General features: G+C 42.2%; 1 protein-coding gene across 4 annotated transcripts; it reads left to right on the plus strand.

The window, feature by feature from the left end:
- Positions 1-563: 563 nt before the first annotated feature.
- On the plus strand, positions 564-21554 carry PTER (phosphotriesterase related). 4 transcript variants are annotated; one of them, XM_054192752.1, is made up of 6 exons: positions 580-697; positions 3428-3604; positions 10491-10926; positions 13122-13387; positions 16810-16950; positions 20251-21554. In XM_054192752.1, the coding sequence occupies exons 3-6, from the start codon at positions 10495-10497 to the stop codon at positions 20459-20461; spliced, it is 1050 nt and encodes a 349-aa protein (XP_054048727.1). In that variant the 5' UTR covers positions 580-697; positions 3428-3604; positions 10491-10494; the 3' UTR covers positions 20462-21554. The 4 variants fall into 4 exon arrangements, with proteins under 4 accessions (XP_054048724.1, XP_054048727.1, XP_054048726.1 ...); XM_054192751.1 differs by having other exon boundaries at positions 10453-10926; positions 20251-21553; XM_054192749.1 differs by lacking the exon at positions 3428-3604 and having other exon boundaries at positions 564-697; positions 10453-10926; positions 20251-21552.
- Positions 21555-22122: the final 568 nt, after the last annotated feature.

The following is a 22122-nucleotide window of genomic DNA, read 5'->3' on the forward strand; positions in this document are numbered from 1 at the left end:
ACCACACAGGATGCCGTGAGCCTTAGGGAAATAAGACACTTCTGAGATCCTGGGTGGAAAGTGTAAGAACTTGGTGTCAGCTCTCTTTTCATTTCATGCTTTCCACCTGCATTTTTATCCAGAATCTCTGTCATTGTCACCCTGTTTGTGAGTACCGCGAAGCGACTCTTCAACCTTCCCCGTTATTTGCATTGCAAGGGCGAATTAGAAAATGTTGCCTCTCGCAAGCCCAAGCACCCAGCGCCATCTCCCAACCCCCCAAAATGACTCAGTGGATCCAAGCCTCCTTCCCTGCTGTGTAAACAGGGGGTAGGAGCAAGGACAGGCAAGGATGCTCACATCCACCCATTCCATTTGTGCTTGGAGCCGACGCTGGCGCGAAACACGGCGGCACCTCACGCAGAGGCGGAGCGGGCTTCTGGGGAGCCCGAACGCTGGCTGGCGGGGAGGGGGCCCAGCGCCAGGGCCCGCCGCCGGCACACAGCCGTGCTCCCCCCCCTGCCCCGCTCATCCCGGGCTCCAAAGTCCCCGCCGCCCCCGCCCCCGCCCCGCTCCCCCGCCCGCTGCCGTCCCCGGTGGCGGGCGCGGCGGGGAAGTCCCGCCCCGAGCGGGGCGGGAGCGGCGGGCTGCCGGCCGAGGGTGTCCTGCGGAGGCCGGCGGGGTTAAGGCGCTGCCGGCGGAGGGTGTTGCCCGCGGGGTGAGCTAGCGGGCGCGACGGGGCCCCGGGGCGCGTCTCCTCAGCCCGCCGAGCCACCCCGTCTCCCCTCGCGGCCCAGACCCGTCCCGGGCTCGCCCTCAATGCGCCGGGCCCGGGAAACTTCGCCGGAGTTGAGGAGCGAGAGCTCCTTCCTCCCCTGCCGCCGTCGGCCCGGCGCGCTGTGCCCGGCCCGGGAGGGCCTGAGGCGGGGAGTGGCGAAGGGCCGCGCGTCGCCGTCCGGCGGGGTTGGGGCCGTGCCGGGAAAGCGGCGGCCTGAGGCGGGCGGGCGGCCTGTGGCGGGCGGCCCTGCGCTCGGCGGCGGGGAGCGCAGCTCCGGGTGCCGGGGCGTGGGGGGCCGCTGCTCCGCGGGGATAAGGACGCTGAAGGGCGGCCCGGCCAGCCCGGAGCAGCGCCGGCGGAGGGACGGCGGGCGTGAGGCGGGGAGAGGACACGGGAGGAGACCGCGGCCGGGACAGCGGCGCCGGGGCAGGCAGGGCTCCCGCCGGGAGCCCCGCAGCAGGCCTGGAGGCTGGGGGGATGAACACCTCCTCCTCCCTCTGGAGAAGCGTTTCGCAGGATCAGGTGGCAGTTACCAGCCGAGTAACCCCCAGCTCGGGCGGGCTGCGCCGTGAGCGTGCAGCCACGCTGCTAATATTAGTGCTGGTATTTAATATTTGTGCAGTCATAACAAGTTAAATACTGGAACTACATCCTCTCTAGTACTCATCACCCGTCAGCCCCGAGGGTGGCTCCGTGAAGGAACAAATGCCTCAATCCAAAACTGGGACCTTCAGAGCCTGCCTTCAGCTGCCTCTCCATCTGGAAGCACCCTCAGCAAGATGCTTCCAGAGTTGCTTAAGCTTGAGGAGGCTCAACAGCGAAGCTCCAGGCTTGCCTGAGAGCCTCGCTGGGATCCAGACACTGTGCATTTTCTCCGTGGCCTGAGGTGTGCTGCCCTTTGTGGAGCACAGTTGCAGCAGAGGCCCTGCTTTCTCCTCCTCTTGCACCGGTTTGGCAAGCTGCAGAGGAGTGCTGGTTCCGAGCGAGGGAGGTTTGGGTCCCCCCACCACGTGGGGTTCAGCGCTGTAGCTAAGCCACTCCCTGACAGTGGCCTTGGGTGTTTGTCAGCCCCTTTGCAGCAGGTCTTGTGTTGTGGTGATGCGGTCCTGAGTTGATGCGTACAAGTCCAGTTGGTGAGGAGCTCAGACAAGCATCTTTTGGCCTAGCAAGTACATTATATGATCTCTAAGAAACCTGTAGATACAATTCTTTTTTTAGGCATGTCTGTTGTTAAGGTATCTTCTATATGCTAAAGGCTTGTGGTAACTCTTGAATGAAACAGATTTTTAGCCAGAGGTCACTTGCTTTTGGAAAATTGTGTTTTGCTTGTCTGAAATTCCCCTGTGCTTTATGCTGGGTACCTTATTTGACGTCCTCTGTTGTAATATGTTCTGTAGTGTTTAAAGGTTGTTGCCTTCTTTCTGCTGGGGGCTGTATTTCAGGGGTGGGTGAAGCAGTGCTTGTAATAGGTAGTTTTGTATCATTTTGTCAGGTACTTTGGGATCATCATATGAAAGACCACATAAGTGTCATTTATTATTGTGAATGCCTCTCATGTTTTGGAATTTAACAGACATAATATTTGCCATTGTGTCACCATCATCACATTCATTTTTGTAGTTATAATCAAAGGTGGCAACAGTGGCATTCAGATGCTTAATTACATTTCATATAGGTGACCAGTGCTAACTTATTAAATTAATGCGTGGCGAAGCAGGAGCAAGTGTCACAGCTTCCCTCCGCGGTTAGGGAGCTGCCGTCAGCTTGCTCCTCACATCTAAAAATCAGTATATAGTGAAACATATGGCACCAACGAGTTCTGTGTTTATTAAAGGACTGTTTCTCTGAAGGTTCTGTGGATTTTATTTCTTATTTCACTTGATGCAGATCTAAAATATTTTTTCTATCTTTCAAAACATGAAATACCAAAAAAGGTTCATTTTTTAGTAAGCTGAAACCAAGACTTCTTAAGGTTTCATGAAAAAAGAGAAAGGAGACTTCTGCTTGCATCAGTCTGGCCACCCGTCTGGTAGGTGGAGGATTAGGATGTGGAAACTTAAGGTTCAAGGCCCTGGGTTTGATTTAGAGCAGTTTTGAACTTAGGTCTTCTGTGTTTCTGGAGAATATACAAGTCATTGCATTACCAGCTGTATTGGAAGGGAAAGGGAGCATCCCGAAAAATTTCATCTTTTTCTCAACACTGGTACTGGGCACAAATTGAAAAGCTTCCTTAGAATTTTCTAAGCAGTCGCCATGTCTTTGGTCTGATATTAATATTTACATGGGTAATAACCCAAGAAAGGCATTTTATCCTAGCAGTGAGTTATCCTAGAGTTATGGGTGTGCATAAGTTTCAAATTTGAAGTTTAGAGGGAATGAAGACTGGACAAGCATTTCTGAAAAGCACAAACTTTTTTCCTGTATCATCATGTCCTAGCAAGAAAGACTGTGTGTGCTTGTAGCCCAGCACCCATGAGAAGCGAATATGATTCTGTTTAGGCTTAAGAATACAAATGCATGCATCAGCATGCAAGACTTGGCCCATATTTGCATATAGCATAATGTGACTTCAGTCCTGATTTTCAGCCCCAAAACACTATGTGTGGATGTAAAATGTAATTAATGTAACGTTGGACCCTAGGGGAGAATTTTTATCTGACCTTTTATCAGGAGTAATTTTGGAAGCTGCCCAAAATGTAAAATCCCCTGAAGTTCTTCTAAAGGAGATGTTGATGAAAAACCACTTATGGGGATGTTGGTCTCGGATCTCTCTGAGGAAGAGAATCTTCAGTGTAACTTTGCTTGAAGAAGCCAAGGTTTTGAGACTGTTATCTGCACAGAAATAAGGTAAAATAAAAGTGTGACTCTATTGTGCTTACAACAACTGAACTTTAATCAAACTGAAAAAAAAAAAAAAAGTGTGCAAAGTATTACATGCTAAGTGGCTTAAACTCTGCCTCTGGGGTAAATCACTGTACATGTGCGTACGTGGTCGTGTGCAGATGACATGTGCTTGCTTTGATCACGGCCGTGCTGTGAAATCACTGTGAAAGGCTGCACTTTGCTCTGGTGTGGCTGTTCAACTGTGAGGAAGAAACCTGTTTTATGTATGTCTGGCTCAAAGCCTAGCTAGAGCAAGAACGTGACCCTCAAACCATGAGAAGCTGGAAGGGCTGTCTGTCTGCCACTAGCTGAGCAACACAGGGATTACACGGTGAAAATTTCACTTACCCTTTCAGGTGAACATTTAAAAGCTTTGCTTCTCACTTGCCCAGTTCCTTTCCCCAAAGTGTGCTGAGGGCAGCAAATCAATATATGGGCCTTTCACATATGTGTAACTGTTTAAATTTCTCTTACAATTTAAGGGACTTAAAACCAATGGGTTTAGGTTGTAGAATGTTGCCAGTGCCGCTCAAGCGACCTAACTGCTGTGGTGTGTGTACATGCATATTTTGCTGGGACTTCTACTTTTGTTGTAGGGTTATGTAAGGCTTGGCTAGAGTTCTAATTTTTTTCATAGCATGTATTGTAACTTAATATAAAGCCTTACTCCCGGTGTCCCTTCTCACTTCTGTAGTGTAAAAGCTTTATGGTTACACAAAGCCTATATAGAAAATCTGGTACAAAACAATATTTGGTGTTTCTTTTAGCTTGGCTTCTTAAGGAAATTTATGTTTCTGAATGTCGTTGGCCGTTGGTTTCAACGACCAGAGCTAGGTCGTTGAAGGCCACTGCATTAACCCGCTATTCTGAGTATCTCCAGAACAGTATGTGTCAGGAAAAAAGGCAGGGAAACTGCAGGTGCCCCATTAAAGAAGAGCTGCAACATATGCTCTTGTGGCATTAGACAGGAGTTCTTGTAGGAGAGAGGGACTGTAAGTGTTCCCCTCCTCTCTGAGAAGAGCTTTAGTCAAGGCATGAAAAATCTGCCGTGTGACATCAATCCTTAGGACACAAGGCTTTGCCTCGGTGTTGATGCTCGTGGAAGTACGAGCGTGCCGTCCTTATGCAGTTTGACTGAGAACTGGGAGGAAGGCCAGCACTATCCATCCTGTGTCCTTGTCCCCTTAGTACACTTCTGCACTAGGCATGCTGTCACGATACTGGTGTGGATTTTTTTTTTTTAAATTAACAACGTATGAAGGCAGTGAAAAAAGAAAACACTGCCTCTGAATAGATAAGATTATTTTCCTTGGCTCATTTTTCTGAATTAGCTTGAAGTTCAGCAAATCATGATAACCTCGTAGCTCCAGTTTGGGAGAAGAAAAAGACCAATGTCATTTCTGACCAATGTCAGTTCTGAAGACAGGGAAGAATAAATATGACTTTAATGAGAATAATCTGCGTCACCTTCAGAGAAGCACATCTGCCATTTCTGCGGAAGACACAGGAGTTTGCCCAGAAGTCTGCATTTTTTCATAGTACTTTTACTCCATTTCCAAATTCTGTTTCTTGCGCAAAATAGCCCCAAAGCAATATGAGGTGTGCTGTTACCTCGTGTAACACAGAGACAACTAGAGTACCCATGTAGGAGTACAGCATCGCAGGCTGTTCAACACCTTAGCAGACATTGATGCAGAGGGAATTGCTGGGCTAGATGACAGGTGAGCCTGTTTCTGTCCTTCTGGAGCAGATACAGATCCACTCCTACTGCGGCTCTCACCCAGCCAGCTGTGGTGAACTCTGCTCCGCAGCCGCCTGTACCTGCACTTCCCTGATGCTCTGCATGAACGAAAAAGCCATGCTTTTTGGAACCAGTGTATGAGAGAGAGAGGTGGGTTTCAGGCGTGTTTGTCCCATAATTAGTGCTTGTGAATAAATTTTGGAAGAAGTAGATCTGGTCCCTGTCTGTCAGAGAAGTTAGAAAACTTGCCTGTCTGGTGGGGAAGAGAAAGAACCTCTATTGGTAGTATTGAGTTCCTTCCACCCTGTGAACCTCTACAGAGTTGGCAGAAGCATGAGGGAAGAGAGAAAGAAGTTAATTTTTTAAATTCCTCCTGACAAAGTCTACACGTGTACTCTTACCCCCTGCCTCTTCTCTTCCTTTTTCTTGTTAACATTTTCCCTTGTGGCAAAATATTTACACGTGGGGAATGGTGAGATAACACAGCATAGTCTAGCTAATGGTAATTTACTACAGTTGTGTCATATATTTCTAATTTGGGGCTTTTCCATGCTGTGTAGAGGTTGCTCACAGAAGAATTGAATGCTCAAAGCGTTTCCTCCATGTGTAAATATATAGCGAACCTGCGCTATGTCTCATTTCCTAGGACTGCGTGGTTATAAAGGAAAGACCCACTCACAAGGCTCTTGATGCAGCCAGGGCAGCCTTGTTTCTAAATGGCAGCTGTGTTTAACTTTTTCTGAATATAATAAATACCTATTGAGCCATTCTTTTTGCTTTTTTTGTAAATTTTATGTCACAGCAATCTGGATTTAGTGTTGCTATAATCTCACATTGAAATGTGAAGGCAATAAAATGATTCCCATACAAGTCTAGAGAGAATCTGTGCTAATACCATTAAAATGTGCTTACCGAATCAAAACAAATGCGGCGTTAGCATGTGGAAACTGTGTTTATGCGATTATAATGTTTCAGCAATATGAGATTACTGTAGGAAGCAACTAATCCAAACCTAGAGAGACTTCCCATTACAGGCCCGTTAAAATGACACGATGACTGAAGCTCAACTTTCAGATGGGAAAAGCGGAAACACAAATCTTGTCATCAGTATTCAGGCAAAACATCTATTGAACTCAGTAGAGTTTTCACCAGACTCAGGAATGCAGTACCATGACCTTTTTAGCAGCAAGTCTCTTTTCTCTTAACAATACCTCTAGGAAAAATATTTACTTCTCCAATATTTAATAGTTGGCTAATGGTGAGCGTCATATTTTATGCACCATACGATCGATGGTTGTAAAGATTTGTCCACAGTTTATTACAGAAATGTTAAGGTATTGTTTCCAGGCGTTGTGAAATAATGCAAGTTTTGGTTATCTCTTAAAGCAATTCTCATATTTTTATCTGAGTATGTAATTTTCAGGAAATACCATGTATTTCTCTGTTTATACAGCACCTAGAGCAGAGAAGTCTTGTTCTGTGCAGGAGCACCTTGGCGATCCCACAGCATAAATTAGTGATTTCCAAAACCAAAATACCTTTTCTTGACAGATAAGAGCCTGCCTGTTTATTGTTTGTCATAGGAATCGGCACCTTTCCCCCTCCCCTCAGACTGGGTTAAGTTTCAGTAACTCTAATTCACACATCTTATGTAGGACCATCTAAAATAGACTTGTCCTATCCAGGATTGTTGCGTCGCTCCCTCCGTAGCCAAGGAAGGAGGCCGGTATTACAGACAGTGACTTGTTCTGTTGTATTACAAACATTCCAAATAGACTGGGTGAGTGTCTTTCCATCTCCACTGTGACAACGGTCTAGATGATTATTCTGTGGAAGACATACATCATTTTAAATGGCTAAACGAGGTGATACGAATTTAGTCCTTGGTGTATGAAAGAAGAAACTTTCTCAGAAGAAAGGTCTGTGTAAAACATGGCATGCAAGTCATTAGTAAAGCACACGAACATTGATTTCTGTAGCAACATCTACATGCTTTAATTAAGCAGCAGTCCTTATTCCATTTAAAAGCTGTTTGCACCTAAAATCTGTTTTAAAGACACTAATTATATTCTGGTTCCATCAAGTGAATCTTATTAGGAGTAATGCATCCTTATAGCATAATCAGGGCATGCTGTCTGTGTAAATGACAGTAGGGAAGATATCAGGACAGTGGTTTTAAAAATAGTTCCAGTCACAGGTTGTTGGCTGTCTTTATTTTTCATAATTTTTTTATTAAAAGTGGTGGGTTTCTAAAACTGTGTTAGTAAGCAGGCACAGACATTAATATTAATCATATTTTTCATGCAGCTAAAATTAGGCCTACTTTAAATGCCGTTTGTGTCAGGTTACGTTTTTGTGATGCTACTTCTATTTATAAAAATCCTTGACCTCAGTCAAAAGGTTCAATAGTAGGCATTGGTTCTGTAAGCTCTGTATGTGTGCTGTAATCTGAAATCTAGAGTAAAAAAATCAACAGATTGGTATCTGCTACAAGAGAAACCTGGCACTGGAACTGGTGATTTTAAATGTTTCCTGCTGTTATAAATCAGAAGACAGCAGCCTCAGGCTGTAAGAACTTCTCACACACACCGCCGCGGGTCTTCGCAGTGGTCAGGCCAGATTAATTGAGGGTAATCTAAATTACCTGTGTCAGAAAGGAATTAGTGGGAACGAATGTTGAAAGTCAGCTTTTTATCAAAGTAGTAATCTGAAAGTGAGCAAAAATTCACATTCAATTAGAGTGGCCCTTTTGAGTAACTGAGCTATTAAATAACTAAAAAACTGAAGTGGAAATTTGTTAAGGAAAAAGACTGTAATCGCTTTGTGTGAAGTTCTATCAAAAGAACTTCAATACTTATATATTTATATACAAAATTTATATAATAAAATTTATATAATTTATATATTTATATAACAAAATATTTATATGGCTTTGTTTTCCTAACTTAATAAATGGATTTGAAAATTGTTAATGAACATAGTGAAAGAAAAGTGTCTCCAATGCAGAGAGCAGATATCACTCTTTATGCTGTCAGGGTTTTACTGAATTTCGGAGTGTAGATATTTAACAAAACAAAAAAAAGGGGGAAAAAAACCCACAAAGGTAATGCAATTATCTTCAAATTATCTTAGTCTCTTTGCTGTACATATAAGAATGACTCAGATCATTGAACTTTCTCCAAAATAGTGGGTTGCTCTGCAAAGCACCAGCTTTGTTCAAGGATAGAATTAATGACTGGGTTGGACAACTTAATTGAATTGCAGCCAGCAGCAGTTTCTGACTAAGACAGGTATTTTGCTTTTAATTATTTGCTCAAGAATAATATTTTCTGAAATCATGCACATCTTAATTTATTTGGAAAAAAATAAATCACTGTATTAATCAGGCAGCAGTCTGTTCTGTGAGAGTAATTATTCTTCTGCCTTCTCAAACAAGTCAACACACTGGTCTAGAAATTAAATTCATAAAAGAACAGTTCTTCCTAAGTCTGCTTTTACACAAGGCAAGCAAACATAGTCAGTCAGTCCTTTCTCAAGAATGGCCGAGTTCTCGTATTAAAATAACTGCCAGCCCTACAGACTCCACTTGGCAGGTGATATCAGCCTTTTGCAGGGGCCAGGTCCCTTTCCTGCCTTGGTACTCTGACAACGACTGCTTCTCCTGAGATGAAAGTATCCCCAAAGAGACCTCGACGTTCCTGTGCCCTTTGATATGTAGAGTTCAGCATCCTTCAGATTTCAGTTTTTCTGTCATCCTGGTAGATTAACCTTAGCAGTTAAAAGGAAAGTGTCCTCTGAGGGCTTCACCAGTAACAAACCCGTGTTTATGATATTATTCACTAAAAGGGAGACAGAAGTGGCAAAGACCTCTCTCTTTAATCAATAATGCATGCTCTAGTTAGTCCTACCCTCTGGACATGATTAAACATGTATTTTGTTTCATAACTGATGATTTTGGTTGACTAGGGATTATAACTATTTATCCTCAAGCTCTTGCAACTAGCATCGGGAAGATCTAACATGAGCTGGGTAGTCAGCTCTGTTTAATGTTAATATGGCACATAAATGAAAAAGACTGCCCCTACCCCCAAAAGGAAAAAATCCCCCCAAAATGCCAATGGGGAGAGCTGCAGCTAATTCGGACCTGTAGCGAGTTGGGCCAGACTTGCAGAGGGCAGATGCCTTTGACATGAACCAACTGCAGATCGTGGCCTCAACGTACGTGTTTGTCAGCACTCACTTGAAGCTTTGTGAAGTAACGTTGTTTTGTTCATGTTAACGATGAAGAAAAAAAGTGTCTTAGAGGCTGAGCCCCATAAATTGTTAGGTTAAGGTCTGTTCTTAATTGGTAAAATATTTGGCCGATAAAGCTGGTGGGGAAAGCACTTTGGCTTCTGCCCTGCTGGTTGGGAGCCACGCCGTGTCTGTATTGACCGTTGTTGGCTTTGGAGGATTTGTCCTGGGCTGTCCCAGACCTCCACAGCGCAGCTGGCAGGAGAACCTGAGCCACTGTTGAAGTCTGAGGAGCAGATGATCACCCTCATCCTGGCGTTCCTCATACAGAGGGCCAGATGAGGTGCCCTAACGTGGGCAGCTTCCTCGGCATGCGAGGGGGATAGTGAGTCTTGGAGGACACAGATAAATAAAATGAACGTAGCAGTAAGGAATATTCAGCCTTGGTGCCAAGTATGTTCATCTGGTGGCTCAAGCTGACAAAATTTAACAGCTGCTGAAAAGCAGAGAATCCTAAATGAACATGCAGTGGTTGTTATTAAATAGGAAACGTTTATCTTAATGTGATATTGACTATAGAGCAATAAATGATGATGGTTTCACTGTACTGGAATGTGGTATTTTTATGTTGCTAGAGCACTGATACAAGCACAGCTGAGTAAAATAAATGCTTTGTTTTTCGTATTGACCACTCTACTGGAAACAGGTTTGAAAACTTTTGAGCGAACACACACAGCATGTAGGTACGCATGTGAGAGAGAGGAGGGAATTCAGAGATTTTGTAAGAAATGTTTGCTCCATCTGAAGTGTTTTTGTTTCCTTTCTTCTTCCTCTGCAGACCCTTTTAATCTGATTTTTTTTTTCCTTTTGCTGAAGAAAAATGCCTTCCTTGGGAGGGAAAGCGCAGACAGTCTTGGGCCCTGTGGATCCAGACCACCTTGGCTATACATTGACTCATGAACACTTGACTATGAACTACAGCAGCTGTTTTTGTCCACCTTCTCCAGGCCAAGAGCCTCTGTCTGATGGGCCCATTGAGATGAAGAACTTGTTTTGGATTAAGCAAAATCCCTACAGCCATAAAGAAAACCTTCTTTTGTATCAGGAAACAGATGCTGTGAAGGAGGAGCTGTTGCATTTTAAAGCAGCAGGTGGTGGGACGATTGTGGAAAACACAACCACAGGAATTGGTCGGAATATGAATACTTTGAAGAAACTTGCTGAAGAAACTGGGGTCCATATTATTGCTGGGGCTGGGTTTTATGTGGATTCCACTCATTCTTCTCAGACACAGGCCATGACAGTGGAGCAGGTGAGTCTTAACCATTGCTTTGGAGTCTCTCTCCTAGGAATTATCTGTGGGTGAGTCAAAGTTGGAGGGAAGTTCCATCAAAATAGATGAAATCTGGAAGATCTCAATGTGAAAAACTAGGGAACAGCATTACTGCTTGTGTGTTATAGCTGGACCAACCCTACCTGTGTGTGCTGGTAGTATCTGTCAGCATTTCCAATTCTTAAGCTCCATTTTCTCTCAGGGATTTGTTATAATGCAACAGTAAAAGGAGAATAAAGTGCTTCATGTGTGGGCATCTGGTTCCATACCAATTATTCTGTTCTTTTTACAATTTTTAAGAAAGGAGTATATCCCTTCTGCCTCTTTTGTCTCTTTTTCTGGCTAATTGCTTCCCAATAAGATCACTCAGAATTCTTGTAAAAAGCATAAATAATTGCAATATTTACAGGACAGTTGTAAATCATTGCTTTGCTCGGGCTGACTGTTATATCTCTCTTCTCTACCGTTTGTCCAGACTTTTCAGGGCAGAGTCTACATTGAATTGTTTGTACAGTGCCTAAGACAATGTGTTAATAATGACCAAGGTCCCTAGATATTCCTATAATAATAAATGCTCCTTCATCTTTTATTAAGAAAATGTGATGATAGGGATAAGAGGGAAGGGAACTCTCCAAGGCAGGAGGCTGTAAATGCAGGTGAACAGAGCTGAGAGAAGTTTTTAAAAATCCATCACAGTTTAAAAATGAGTCAAACTCATTTTAAAAATCAATGGTCAAAACTTAGCAGATTTCAAGTGATGCAGCACTGCCAACCAGACTGCCCAAGCTGTACAGGACAGTACTAGTTTTCCTAAATATTCGTGCATTGCTTAAATTTTGATACAAATAGATTTCTTGGGGCAAAGGTTTCCCTTCTGTATTTGGTGGACTGCTGGACACCCACAGGTGTCCTGTAATGAGCGGGTCTTAAAAATTTATTCCAGTCTAGAAGGCAATTGCTTACTTAGATAGAAAGGGTTGTGCAGTGACTGATCCGTGATAACTGGAGGTTCCTCATTTGCCAGTGAATTTGCAGTGATGATACGTTTTCTGATTCAGCAAAGACAATTTGAATATTCTGTTGCCAGCCCTGGCTGAGCTATTCAGTGACATAAAGACGTCGCTGCGGGAGAGATGTTCTTCAGGAAAGGAGTGAATTCTGTATCATGGGATCAAGCATTGGGCAGAAACCTGCTGTAAATTGTAATTAGTTGGACTGAATTTTGCGTGTAGATTGAGTATTTACCAATATGTTGCATGAGGCCATTGAGGAGACAAGATGTGGAGTTGTTATAGATTTATTTGGAAATGTCCGTGGGGTTTTTCAGTTTTGTGTATTTGCTTGCAAATCTTCCTTCTTCCTCTTTTCACTTCCTTCTTCCTTAAAATCACGATTTCCCTAACATTCAGGGCCAAAGAGTTAGAAGGTCATCATCAGTGCCATTTTGTGCTCTGAACTCTGAGTGTATTCTTTACGATTTATGGCCTGTTTTGGAAAAGAAAAAGTAAAGCTGTTATAACAAACTGCTTTTATTACGAGATTCTGATGTCTTTTTTGCTTTGGAATATTTTAAAAGGAAGCTAATTTTGACCCTGTAAGTTTGTCAGCGGAGCTTTTTTCTTCTAGTCCTGAAGTCATTGGAGCTCTTGTTTTATGTCAGCATTCCCACAAGGAGGATTTGCCTTCAACTCATCTCTTCAGGATCTTTGCCAAAATTTCTCCTTTCCCTGTCTGAGTCACAAGGTTTCCTTATTCTCTGAGCCCTTGTTTTGCAAGAATTTACATTGAATTGTTTTGGGAGCCAATTCAGGATTGCAAAGCACAGGTTTCATGCCGAGCTAACTTTGGGGTTTTTAAAGAAAAATTAGTCTCAGCCTAAATCAGTGTTCAAATTTTATGTAGACCAGCTTTCCCGGCAAAGCCAGGCAACCGTGTGAGTAGATACTGTTAAATTGATTTGCGCTGTGTTTATTTTGGTCTTGGGGAATGGCTAGCATAATGTTAGTTGACAGAAACCAGATTTTAACTGCAGTGCTTTCACACACCCAACCGTTAATTAAATAAGTTCAGAAAGACCTCAGGAGTATAACTAGCACAGTGTCCATGGGCCAAATTTGATGCTATTTAACACAAATGGTATTAATAACCCAAAATCTCATTTTCCTGTTCTCTAGCTTACAGATATTATTGTTGATGAGATACTCAATGGAGCGGATGGGACTAACATCAAGTGTGGTGTGGTGGGAGAAATAGGTTGCTCCTGGCCTTTGACTCCAAGTGAACACCGAGTCCTTCAGGCAACAGCGCAGGCTCAGTCACAGCTCGGCTGCCCTGTTATCATCCATCCTGGCCGGAACAGCGATGCACCTTTCCAGATCATTCGCATTCTGCAGGAAGCTGGGGCTGATGCTTCAAAGACAGTCATGTCTCACCTCGACAGGTAAGCAGACTGTTCTCCTGTTGTACTTATGGAAGTGTTGGCACAGCCCACCAGGGTTTGGGGGAGCTACTCCGCAAATAGCTAGGTTTCTGTCGTGCGCTAGGATCACAACGTGAAGAATTATCTTCAAGTTTACTGATTTGAAAATAAGAAACTGCATATATAGACCTTGATCAGCTTCCCAGCACTTCAGTCAGGATCAGCTTTTAGATTCACACTGGTAAAGAGATTTAGGGATTTTAAACACTCTTTCAAGTGACATTGGGAATAACTGGAGGCACGTTTTTTTTTAAATGGGGATTCCATTAATTCGTATCCCTTCACAAATCACTGCGTTTACAAAGCATTGGACATTGAGCAGCTCTTACCAAATTGGGTGGGAAGCTGCGGGGCTTCCAGCGTTTTTGCAAACTGGGGCACTCTTAAGGGCCTGAACAAGATCTCTCAGATACTAGTGGAGAACTCCTTGATTTGTCTGGATTCTGGATCAAAGCAGAAGTCAGATCTTTTCAGTTCTGCTACCAGACAGAAGAAATACTGCTGAAAAAGAACATAGTTGGGTTTTATATAGAGAGACCAGAGAGCTGACTTCTAGTTAGCTTGAGAGCAAAACCCAAGAGCCCGACATCAGACATGGAGAGGAATTTTCTCTCTCCAGTTTAGAAACACAGCCTCTGTTACCAAATCGGTTTTGTGTGACCTTGTGCTGCTCATGGTGAGCTGGAAGATGTCCAAGCATTGATTACTTTGGCCAGTTGCTGAATAACGGAGACTGTTTGTGTCATATGATTCTCAGCAATTGGATTGTTTGCCCTCAATGTGAGTGTAACGCAGGCAAGAGGACTGTGCTCCAAATTTCTAATGGTTATAGGCTCTAAGAGCTTGCAAATCAAGCTACAGGTGTTTTGTATTCACACAGAGCTCAGTGTTTTACTTGGGGATTTTAGGAGCATAAAATTCAGTGCCACAAAATTTTATTTATATTTGATTATATATAAGAGGTATGGGCTTTCTTTATATATTTACCTGCATTCTATTGTATCTATAGCTGTATTTTTCTCTCATTGATAGAGAAAAACTGAGAATTTAAACGTTTGTGTGAAAGAAGACTGAGCAAGCTGCAGGTGTCAGTACTTACATAGCCATTTTGATACAATATAAACATCCGGTTACCTTTTTATGCCATTATATGCTGTTGTAAATCATTGAATTCAGTGATTTATTGGTGGAAAATAAGCAATGTAAGTAGGAAAACAGTCGAGACAGAGGTGCAGTTTCACTACAGCCGCTGATGCACAATATGACATTTTCTTATACTCTTCCTATCATTGCTTTCACACATTCAGGTTGGCACTTGCTATAACATAGACTCTAAACGGCTGTGAAGTTTGGCTTTGCAACGTGCATTTAACATTTTAAGTCTCATCCAGTGAGAAGAATCCACGTGGGAGCATCCCAGTCCCTTAAATGTGAGATAAATTTGTACATAGCTCCATATTTCATGTCTGCTTGAGACACAGACAAGCATGGTCGTTTTCAGGTGGATTTACAGTCAAATGATAAAACTAAAATGCTGGCTACCATGTTTTGCAGTTTAGCACCTTAGAACAAAGGGTAGCAAGTGTCCATAGTGAAACTGGTGTAGATAAAGGCTGGGAAGCAAAAGCTATTGAGTCTTGGCTTTGGCCATTTATTAGGGTTTAAGGTTATAAAAATACCTTGGTAGAGATCAGCATTGATTCACTTGAGTAGCTTTTGTTAGAAGGCTCACACAAACTTGTGAATGCCTGTTTGATAATGGTCAATGTCCCTGCGGTGATTTATAGATGAGGTCCGAACTACAGGATGCTTCCCTGTGTCCCACCTCCTTTTCTGTGGGTTCAGGGCTGCTCGGGGACACGGATTGCCCAAACACCTACTTCCAGCTTGGAGATCAGCAATTCGAGCTGGGAACTGCTGCTGCTGCTACATCCCTGTGGCTTGCAAGGGGTCCCAATGGCTGATGAAATTAAGCTCTCCTGCTCTTCCCTGGGACAGAGCACCCAAAAGCACAACCCTAACAATAGTTTTTAAAAGAAATTGTTCTGGCTGTGATTTTGACATAGATCGTTGGGTGGTTTTTGCCACCTGCACAGGATTGGATACTCTTCGCTACCGTCTCCCTGTGAACTGAGCGGGGCTGGATCTAAAATAACCCGTTCTCTTGCTCTGCACTTTGAAAACTCATTTGGTGTTAAATGTTCAATCTCTGTAAACTGTAACATTTATTTTAAAATAACATTTTTTATTAATTACAGTTGGCAAGTCTTAGACTCCTGCTGATAGCAGGCTTGTTTGAACAAGGGTTTTCTCTCTCTCAACCCATCTGTTCCTCCTACTTGATTCTGTTGTTAAGTCATAATATTGAAATTGTGACATCAGACATTTCCATAGCAACAGACTGTGATGCAATTGTATAGGTTAAAATTACTTTGTGACATCAATATCTGCAATAATAAAAAGATTAAACTACTGCCCTTTTGGTTAACTGTGCTGTTCTTGTGGAATCTTGTTTTTTCCTTAGATGAAAAAGTCTATGTTGTGGTTATAAAGATAAAATTATAATATATCATTTGTGTGGGTTTTTTTTCCCTTTGGATAGCTTATATTCTTGGTAAAAATGTTTGAAAGAAAAAAAAAAAACGTATTCTAGAGAGCTCTTGTTTTGCCATTCTTTTCCAAAAGAGTGATGGGTTTTGGTAGCTTTGTTCCTTCACTTTTCAAATCTTCTGCAAAGCCCGTGTCCCAGGTACTCACACTGCCATTATGTATTTTGGTGAGAACGTTTCCTTAAGGCGTTCTGGCCAGATCCCAGTGCAAACAGTGATATATTGCTGTTCTAATGACAATCTAGAAGCATCACTGTACAGAATAGAAACTAAAGACAAAGTTGTGTATTACCGGTGTGTGATGGATGAAACAAGCCCTGGATGTAGCTGTCTCCTGTAACTCTTTTGGGAAAGTAAATCTGTCTTGTGTAAGTAATGCATTGTCTTTTTTTAAAATGTCACTATGAATTAACCTCCTCCTTAAATGTCCTTCCTTGGTAGGGTGTGTGTTGAGAGGGTTAGTGATATCAAAAGTAAGTAACTTTCCTGTTTCCATTTAAGGATTATCATTATTTCGTGGGGAAAGAGTTGGGGTTTGTTTTGTTGGTTTTTTTAATGCATGAAGTCCCAGGTGAATGTGAGAAAGACAATGTCGTGTGTCGGCTTAAGGTGCACGTGTCAAACAGGCGTCCTGGTTTTCAAAAGGGTGAATTAAATCTTAGGGTATTGGTTTTGTTCCTTGCAAGTAGGAAGTCACAAAATACCTATCCTCATACCATGAGATTTTCTTTCGTCCTGTTACAATGCTGACTTTGCATTATATATGTTCTGCAGGACTATATTTGATACCAAGAAACTTCTGGAATTTGCTAAACTGGGATGCTATTTAGAGTATGACCTATTTGGTACAGAATTTCTTCATTACCAGTTCCATCCTGATATTGACATGCCGAGTGACAACGAAAGAATTGCAAGGTATCTGCTTCCATGCTGTTTAAGTTATAGCATTACCACTGACAAATTAATATCATTGGTACTTGTTTTAAGGGCATCACAAAATAATTCTGCTTCCTGTTCAAAATTGTCTTTTTTCATACTAAAATAACAACAATTTTTTTTTTCCGCTGCTGTCACGTCTTTAGGGCAGCATGTATAATCTCTTCTGCCTGCAAAGGAAGATGTAGAATCATAGCGTTGTAGAAAGTTACTTGAGAAAAAGATCAAGAGCTTTTTTAACTTCATTCTGTGTCCTAATTCCATGCCGATTTGGTTGAGTTTTATCAGTTACTGCATTTATATAGACTGTAAAAAAGAAAAGACTGGAGATACTGGATTTCTGTTAGGGTTTGGCTTTTGCTTGAAGCATAGTGTTGGAAACCTAGTGCTGCTACTAAGCATCATCTGAGCCTCTTACACGAAGGCGCTAACCGAGCAAAATTGATTGGTTGTCATTGGTGGATTTGATGCTGTGCTTCCGTCCTGAAAACCAAACTTTTTTCTTCCAAACACTTTATCGCTTCTCCTCCCCCTCTCCTTTTGCCCTTTCTCTCTTTGGAAGGATGCGATGCCCGTCTCCTCAGAACTCCCGTGCTCCTCAGGCTCACAAAGTGCAAATACTGGCCCCACGGGCAGGATACCTCTTCCCTGCTTCTCATCATCTCACACGCAGTCTCGGCTCAGCTGCACAGCAAATCTGTTGTGCTGCGCTAAACCAAGGTATTGCCAAGGAGGTGCATTCCTTGCAGAAACCGAGACAAGTAGGATCAGCTGGGGATGCGCTTCTCACTCCTTCCACTCTCTCCGGGGATGTGATCCTCCTGGGGTGTTGGTCCGCGGTGTTTGTGTGCAGTGAAGTGGCAGGTTTCTGAGGGGGGGGTGCCGTCCTGCCTGTGCCTTTTTCCCTCCCAGAGTCAGAAACAATTTGTTCCTTCTCTTTGATGAGAAAGATTTTATGATCCCTGATCACTAATGAAGTAACTTACTAGCTTTCACTTACATTTCAGACGTAGCTTCCCTGCCCCTCATTGTCAGGTTAGCCTCAAAACTTTTCTTCTCTGTTTTCAGGCTGTTCTTAAGGTGCCGAGGTTACTATTCCACTTACTGACAAGCGTTTGCTGCTGCTTTTCACACTAGAAATCATTTCTGTCTCTTAACAGGGCTCTCAGTCTTGCACTCGGTATTTTAAACTGTTGCAATGAATCTGCAGTTCTCACATTTAGAATGGGTAAAGTTGCTGCCCTCCCCTGTGCCTCCCCCTCCCCGCTCCTGTGCCACGGGAGGTCAGCACGGACAGAAGCATGGTGTGTAGAGGAACGGACCGTGCCTTGGTTAACAAGCGCCTGTTCAACCGTGGCAAAGTTTTCATTCCGTCCATGAGACTTGCTCAGCCACTGACGTCTCTCCTTAAACTTCTGGCATCTGGGTATTTCTTGCAGCAGGCTGTCTATAGAAAGAAAATGAGACAGGTTTGTCTTCTCATTGTGTGGTGCCATTGAATGGATTCTGTTGGGCTTTTGATGGAACCACACTGGACATAGGATGGCAGTGGCAATCTCCTTGGTTTTTTTTGGGTTTTTTTTTGGTCAAACAGCTCCAGAGAAGGTGGAAATCAAACTGACCTTTACACGTGTTGATGGAAATACCAAATGGAAAATACACGATCAGGTCTTGTCGGTTCAAAACGTAAACTTCTGTAGTCATGCCGTACCTACTCAAACACAGCCTACTGCCAATGCAAGTTAAAAACTGAATTTTTTCAGGGACAGTTTTTCTTTGAGTCAGAAGCAAGCACTAACTAAACTTACAGGAATGAGCAAAAAGTAGCAATGAATATGCAATATAAAGGTTCATATGCCTCCCTGACCAATGAAATGAGTCTAAATGTGAAAGGAGATGATTCTAAGATGTTTGGTCAGCAAGAAACTTAATCCCTCCAGTGTCATTGCTCTCATTCTCTGGTTGGCGTGTGGTCTCTCTATTTCAGGCTGGAGAATGTATTTATGATGTTTTAATACTATGGTGCACATAGTGTTGTGCACTAAAAGGCACTATTTATGGTGGTTTTATGAAAGGTGCTAATTTTTTCCCAACTTTATCTTACTTGCCTTCTTCCTGCTGCCCATATTGACTTGATCCTGCTACGTGTATCTCCTCATAACTAATTGTAATAAAACTGACAGTAAGGGCTTTCAGATACAGTGTGGTTACTTATACAACTAGTATTTGCTTCATTGCTAATCAAAGCAGAGTCAGGAAGTTAAGAATTAGAATTTCACAGCGCTGGCAAATGATGGAATTGAGTGCCTTTGTGAGGAATGAGCCCTTTCCAGGTCTGGTCTGTCTGTCTCTGCTGCTTCAGTGCCGCAATCTGCTGCCAAACCAAACTGAAGCTTCGTGGGAGACGTAACAGTCATGCAACACAGCCACCCACCAAATAAATTCTAAAAAATGAGCTGAGCAAGGGATTAAGGTTCCCAGAGTGAGATGTGGAACAGAAGGACTTGTTACAAGGGAGTGACCAACAGCATTACTTCTTTCCCCGAGCTGAGCTGATGTGGTTTTGCCGGCTGCGTTTAGCTGGGCTGCTGTATGAACGCCTCTTGTTTCCTGCCATGTGCTAGCACTGGGCAATGCCTCTTATTTATCTTCTTCTTTAATGAACGTCTTTGAAACGTGTTTGGGTGATAACTGTCTGTCTGGAATACGATGCTGACAACTTAAAATTTTTATTAACCTGGTTTGCCAAATGGGAATTAACGAAAGATGCGGAAGTGTTTGTGTAAATGAGACAGGCTTCTTAAAGGACCCGTCACACACAGAGTCTGGTTCTTAACAAAGGTCATGGGACTGGCTTTGTACAGCAGCAGGAACTAACCCCATGAATCGATTGTGCCGAGAAGGAGTTTATACAGGAAATTATTACTTACTCGTGTGTATAAAACCTGTGTACTATGCTCAGTGGTGCTGAAGTTCTTGAATTCCTCCATGGACTTATTGGGAGTGGGAATACAAAGCCATGTGCCAGCTAGAAAGAGTTTTCCTTGTCCACTTTGAGATGTGTGGTGCTACATTTTCAGAAGTGGGTTTTTTCATTCAATAAGTGTTTGAGTTTCAATTAGGTATAAAGACTATGTCTTCTGAGTACCTAAAAACAAGCGTTTTCAGTTATAATACAGTCCAGCTGTACAGTAACGTAAAAAACATAAATGCTGCTGAGTTGTGTGCTGGTGCAGAGCGAGAACCTTTCACTGATGGCTGTGCTTCTTATTTCTGCAGGATTCGTATGCTGATCGATGAAGGCTATGAAGACAGAATTCTGATCGCTCATGATGTGCACACTAAGAATAGGTTGATGAAATATGGAGGTCATGGATATTCACATATCCTTAAAAATATAGTTCCTAAAATGCTAATTAGAGGCATATCCCAAGATAAAATTGATAAAATACTCCAAGCAAATCCAAAGCGGTGGTTGACTTTTAAATAGGAATAATGAATAAATATTCCTATTTTATAGGGAAGCTTGATAAAATTCAGATTTGTTTCAGGAGAGCAGTCATTTTAAAACTTGGTTCTTTTGAGGGAAACTAGAAGTTATGAATTACATGTGAACAAACTGATTATGACTCTTATTTTTAATTAGAACAACAAAACTATGTATTCTCTCTGCATTTTGTCCCTTCTAGAAGTCTATTCATGAATGATTTACTGGATATAAGCCTACCTGCAAAATGTTTTCAATTGACATTTTAAAATAATTGTTTCTAGAAAGTAATCTAATACTGTTATTAGAAGTTACACAAAAATATTTTTGAAGATGCATCATCTGGACTTTGAAGGAAATTATGATTTTCAATTAAATTCCCCTTCTCCAGGGGATGATTTTAAACCTTGTAATATTGACAATTTTCTAATTATACTTGCATTCTTTAAATAATGCTTGATAAAAGGTCTGGGACTTTTAAATAGCTTCCGTAGAGAACAGAAGGCAAAAGAAATCTCAAATAATTCTAAAAAGATATTGCTTCTTGCTATTTTAATAATTTACTTATTTTTAACTGAAAGTGTAAAAAATACATGGAAAAATATATTTTTGAATAAAGCAATTTGATGACCTCTTAAACTATGTGCAGTATTATTACGGATGTCTGTTTTTAACCGCATTAATTTTTTATCCTGAACCTTTGGAATCCTACGGCAATCATGTGAAACTTCATGCAGCCGAGCTTCTTTTCTTTTTGTAAGGATGCAACACCAAAAGTCAAAATATATTACATAATACAGTTTTAATGAGTTGCAATAGTTATAACAAAGGTTGTGATATAAGTCTTTACAAATCAGTATATCAAGATATGATGAAAAAAGGAAGAAATGTTTGCCTTACGTGTGTTTTTCACATAAAGTGTGTTCTTTGCTCTTGTCTAACTTTAACCAGGGCGGGTGATTTATCCAAAAAATGGTCTTATCCAGTAGCAGCAGTAGCCTGATTTCAAAAGCTTCTTCAAATTTGACCATATATGTCTTGTAGCGTTGAGCTTTTCCAATAAATACCTTAGTAAATACGCATTGCTAAGTCGTAACTGATCTCTAGCTTGGCACGTTACTGTTCGATACGACGTAGAAAATCTCTAGCCACACTGCTGTTGTGAGGGCGCAAACCAAGAAAAGCAACAGTGGAACAAACAGACATGAAGTCAGTTACACATTGGTTAGTAAAATACATTACCTTGTAGGAAAAAAAACAACCCAGGAGTAATCACTACAGTGTACGGATATAGGTTGGCACTTTGTCATAAAGTAGAAGTGTTAACCATTCTGGTGCGATAATACACAAGCAACTGGCAGCAAAACGTCCCTTTATAAATCCTAGACGAGTTAGACTGGCAATACTCTCAATCAGCCTAGACTGATTCAGCATTGATTTTGAATTGGACGACTCGAAACAGAAGCAGAGTAACACGTTCTGTTTAAGAAAAGCTTCACTCATCCAAATAAGCGATTTTTAGAGAGATTTGTAAAACCTTCGTCAGACTTTTACTGAGCAGCCAGCACTGAAGAGCTTTCTTGTCACAGTGGCAGACACTCTCAACATTTTAGTGCAGATAAATCTGAGTTTGTACCCTTAGCACATTAGACAAGGTTGCTTGT

Source organism: Rissa tridactyla, chromosome 2 (assembly GCF_028500815.1).
Source record: "Rissa tridactyla isolate bRisTri1 chromosome 2, bRisTri1.patW.cur.20221130, whole genome shotgun sequence".
In the NCBI taxonomy this organism is placed as follows: Eukaryota; Metazoa; Chordata; class Aves; order Charadriiformes; family Laridae; genus Rissa; species Rissa tridactyla.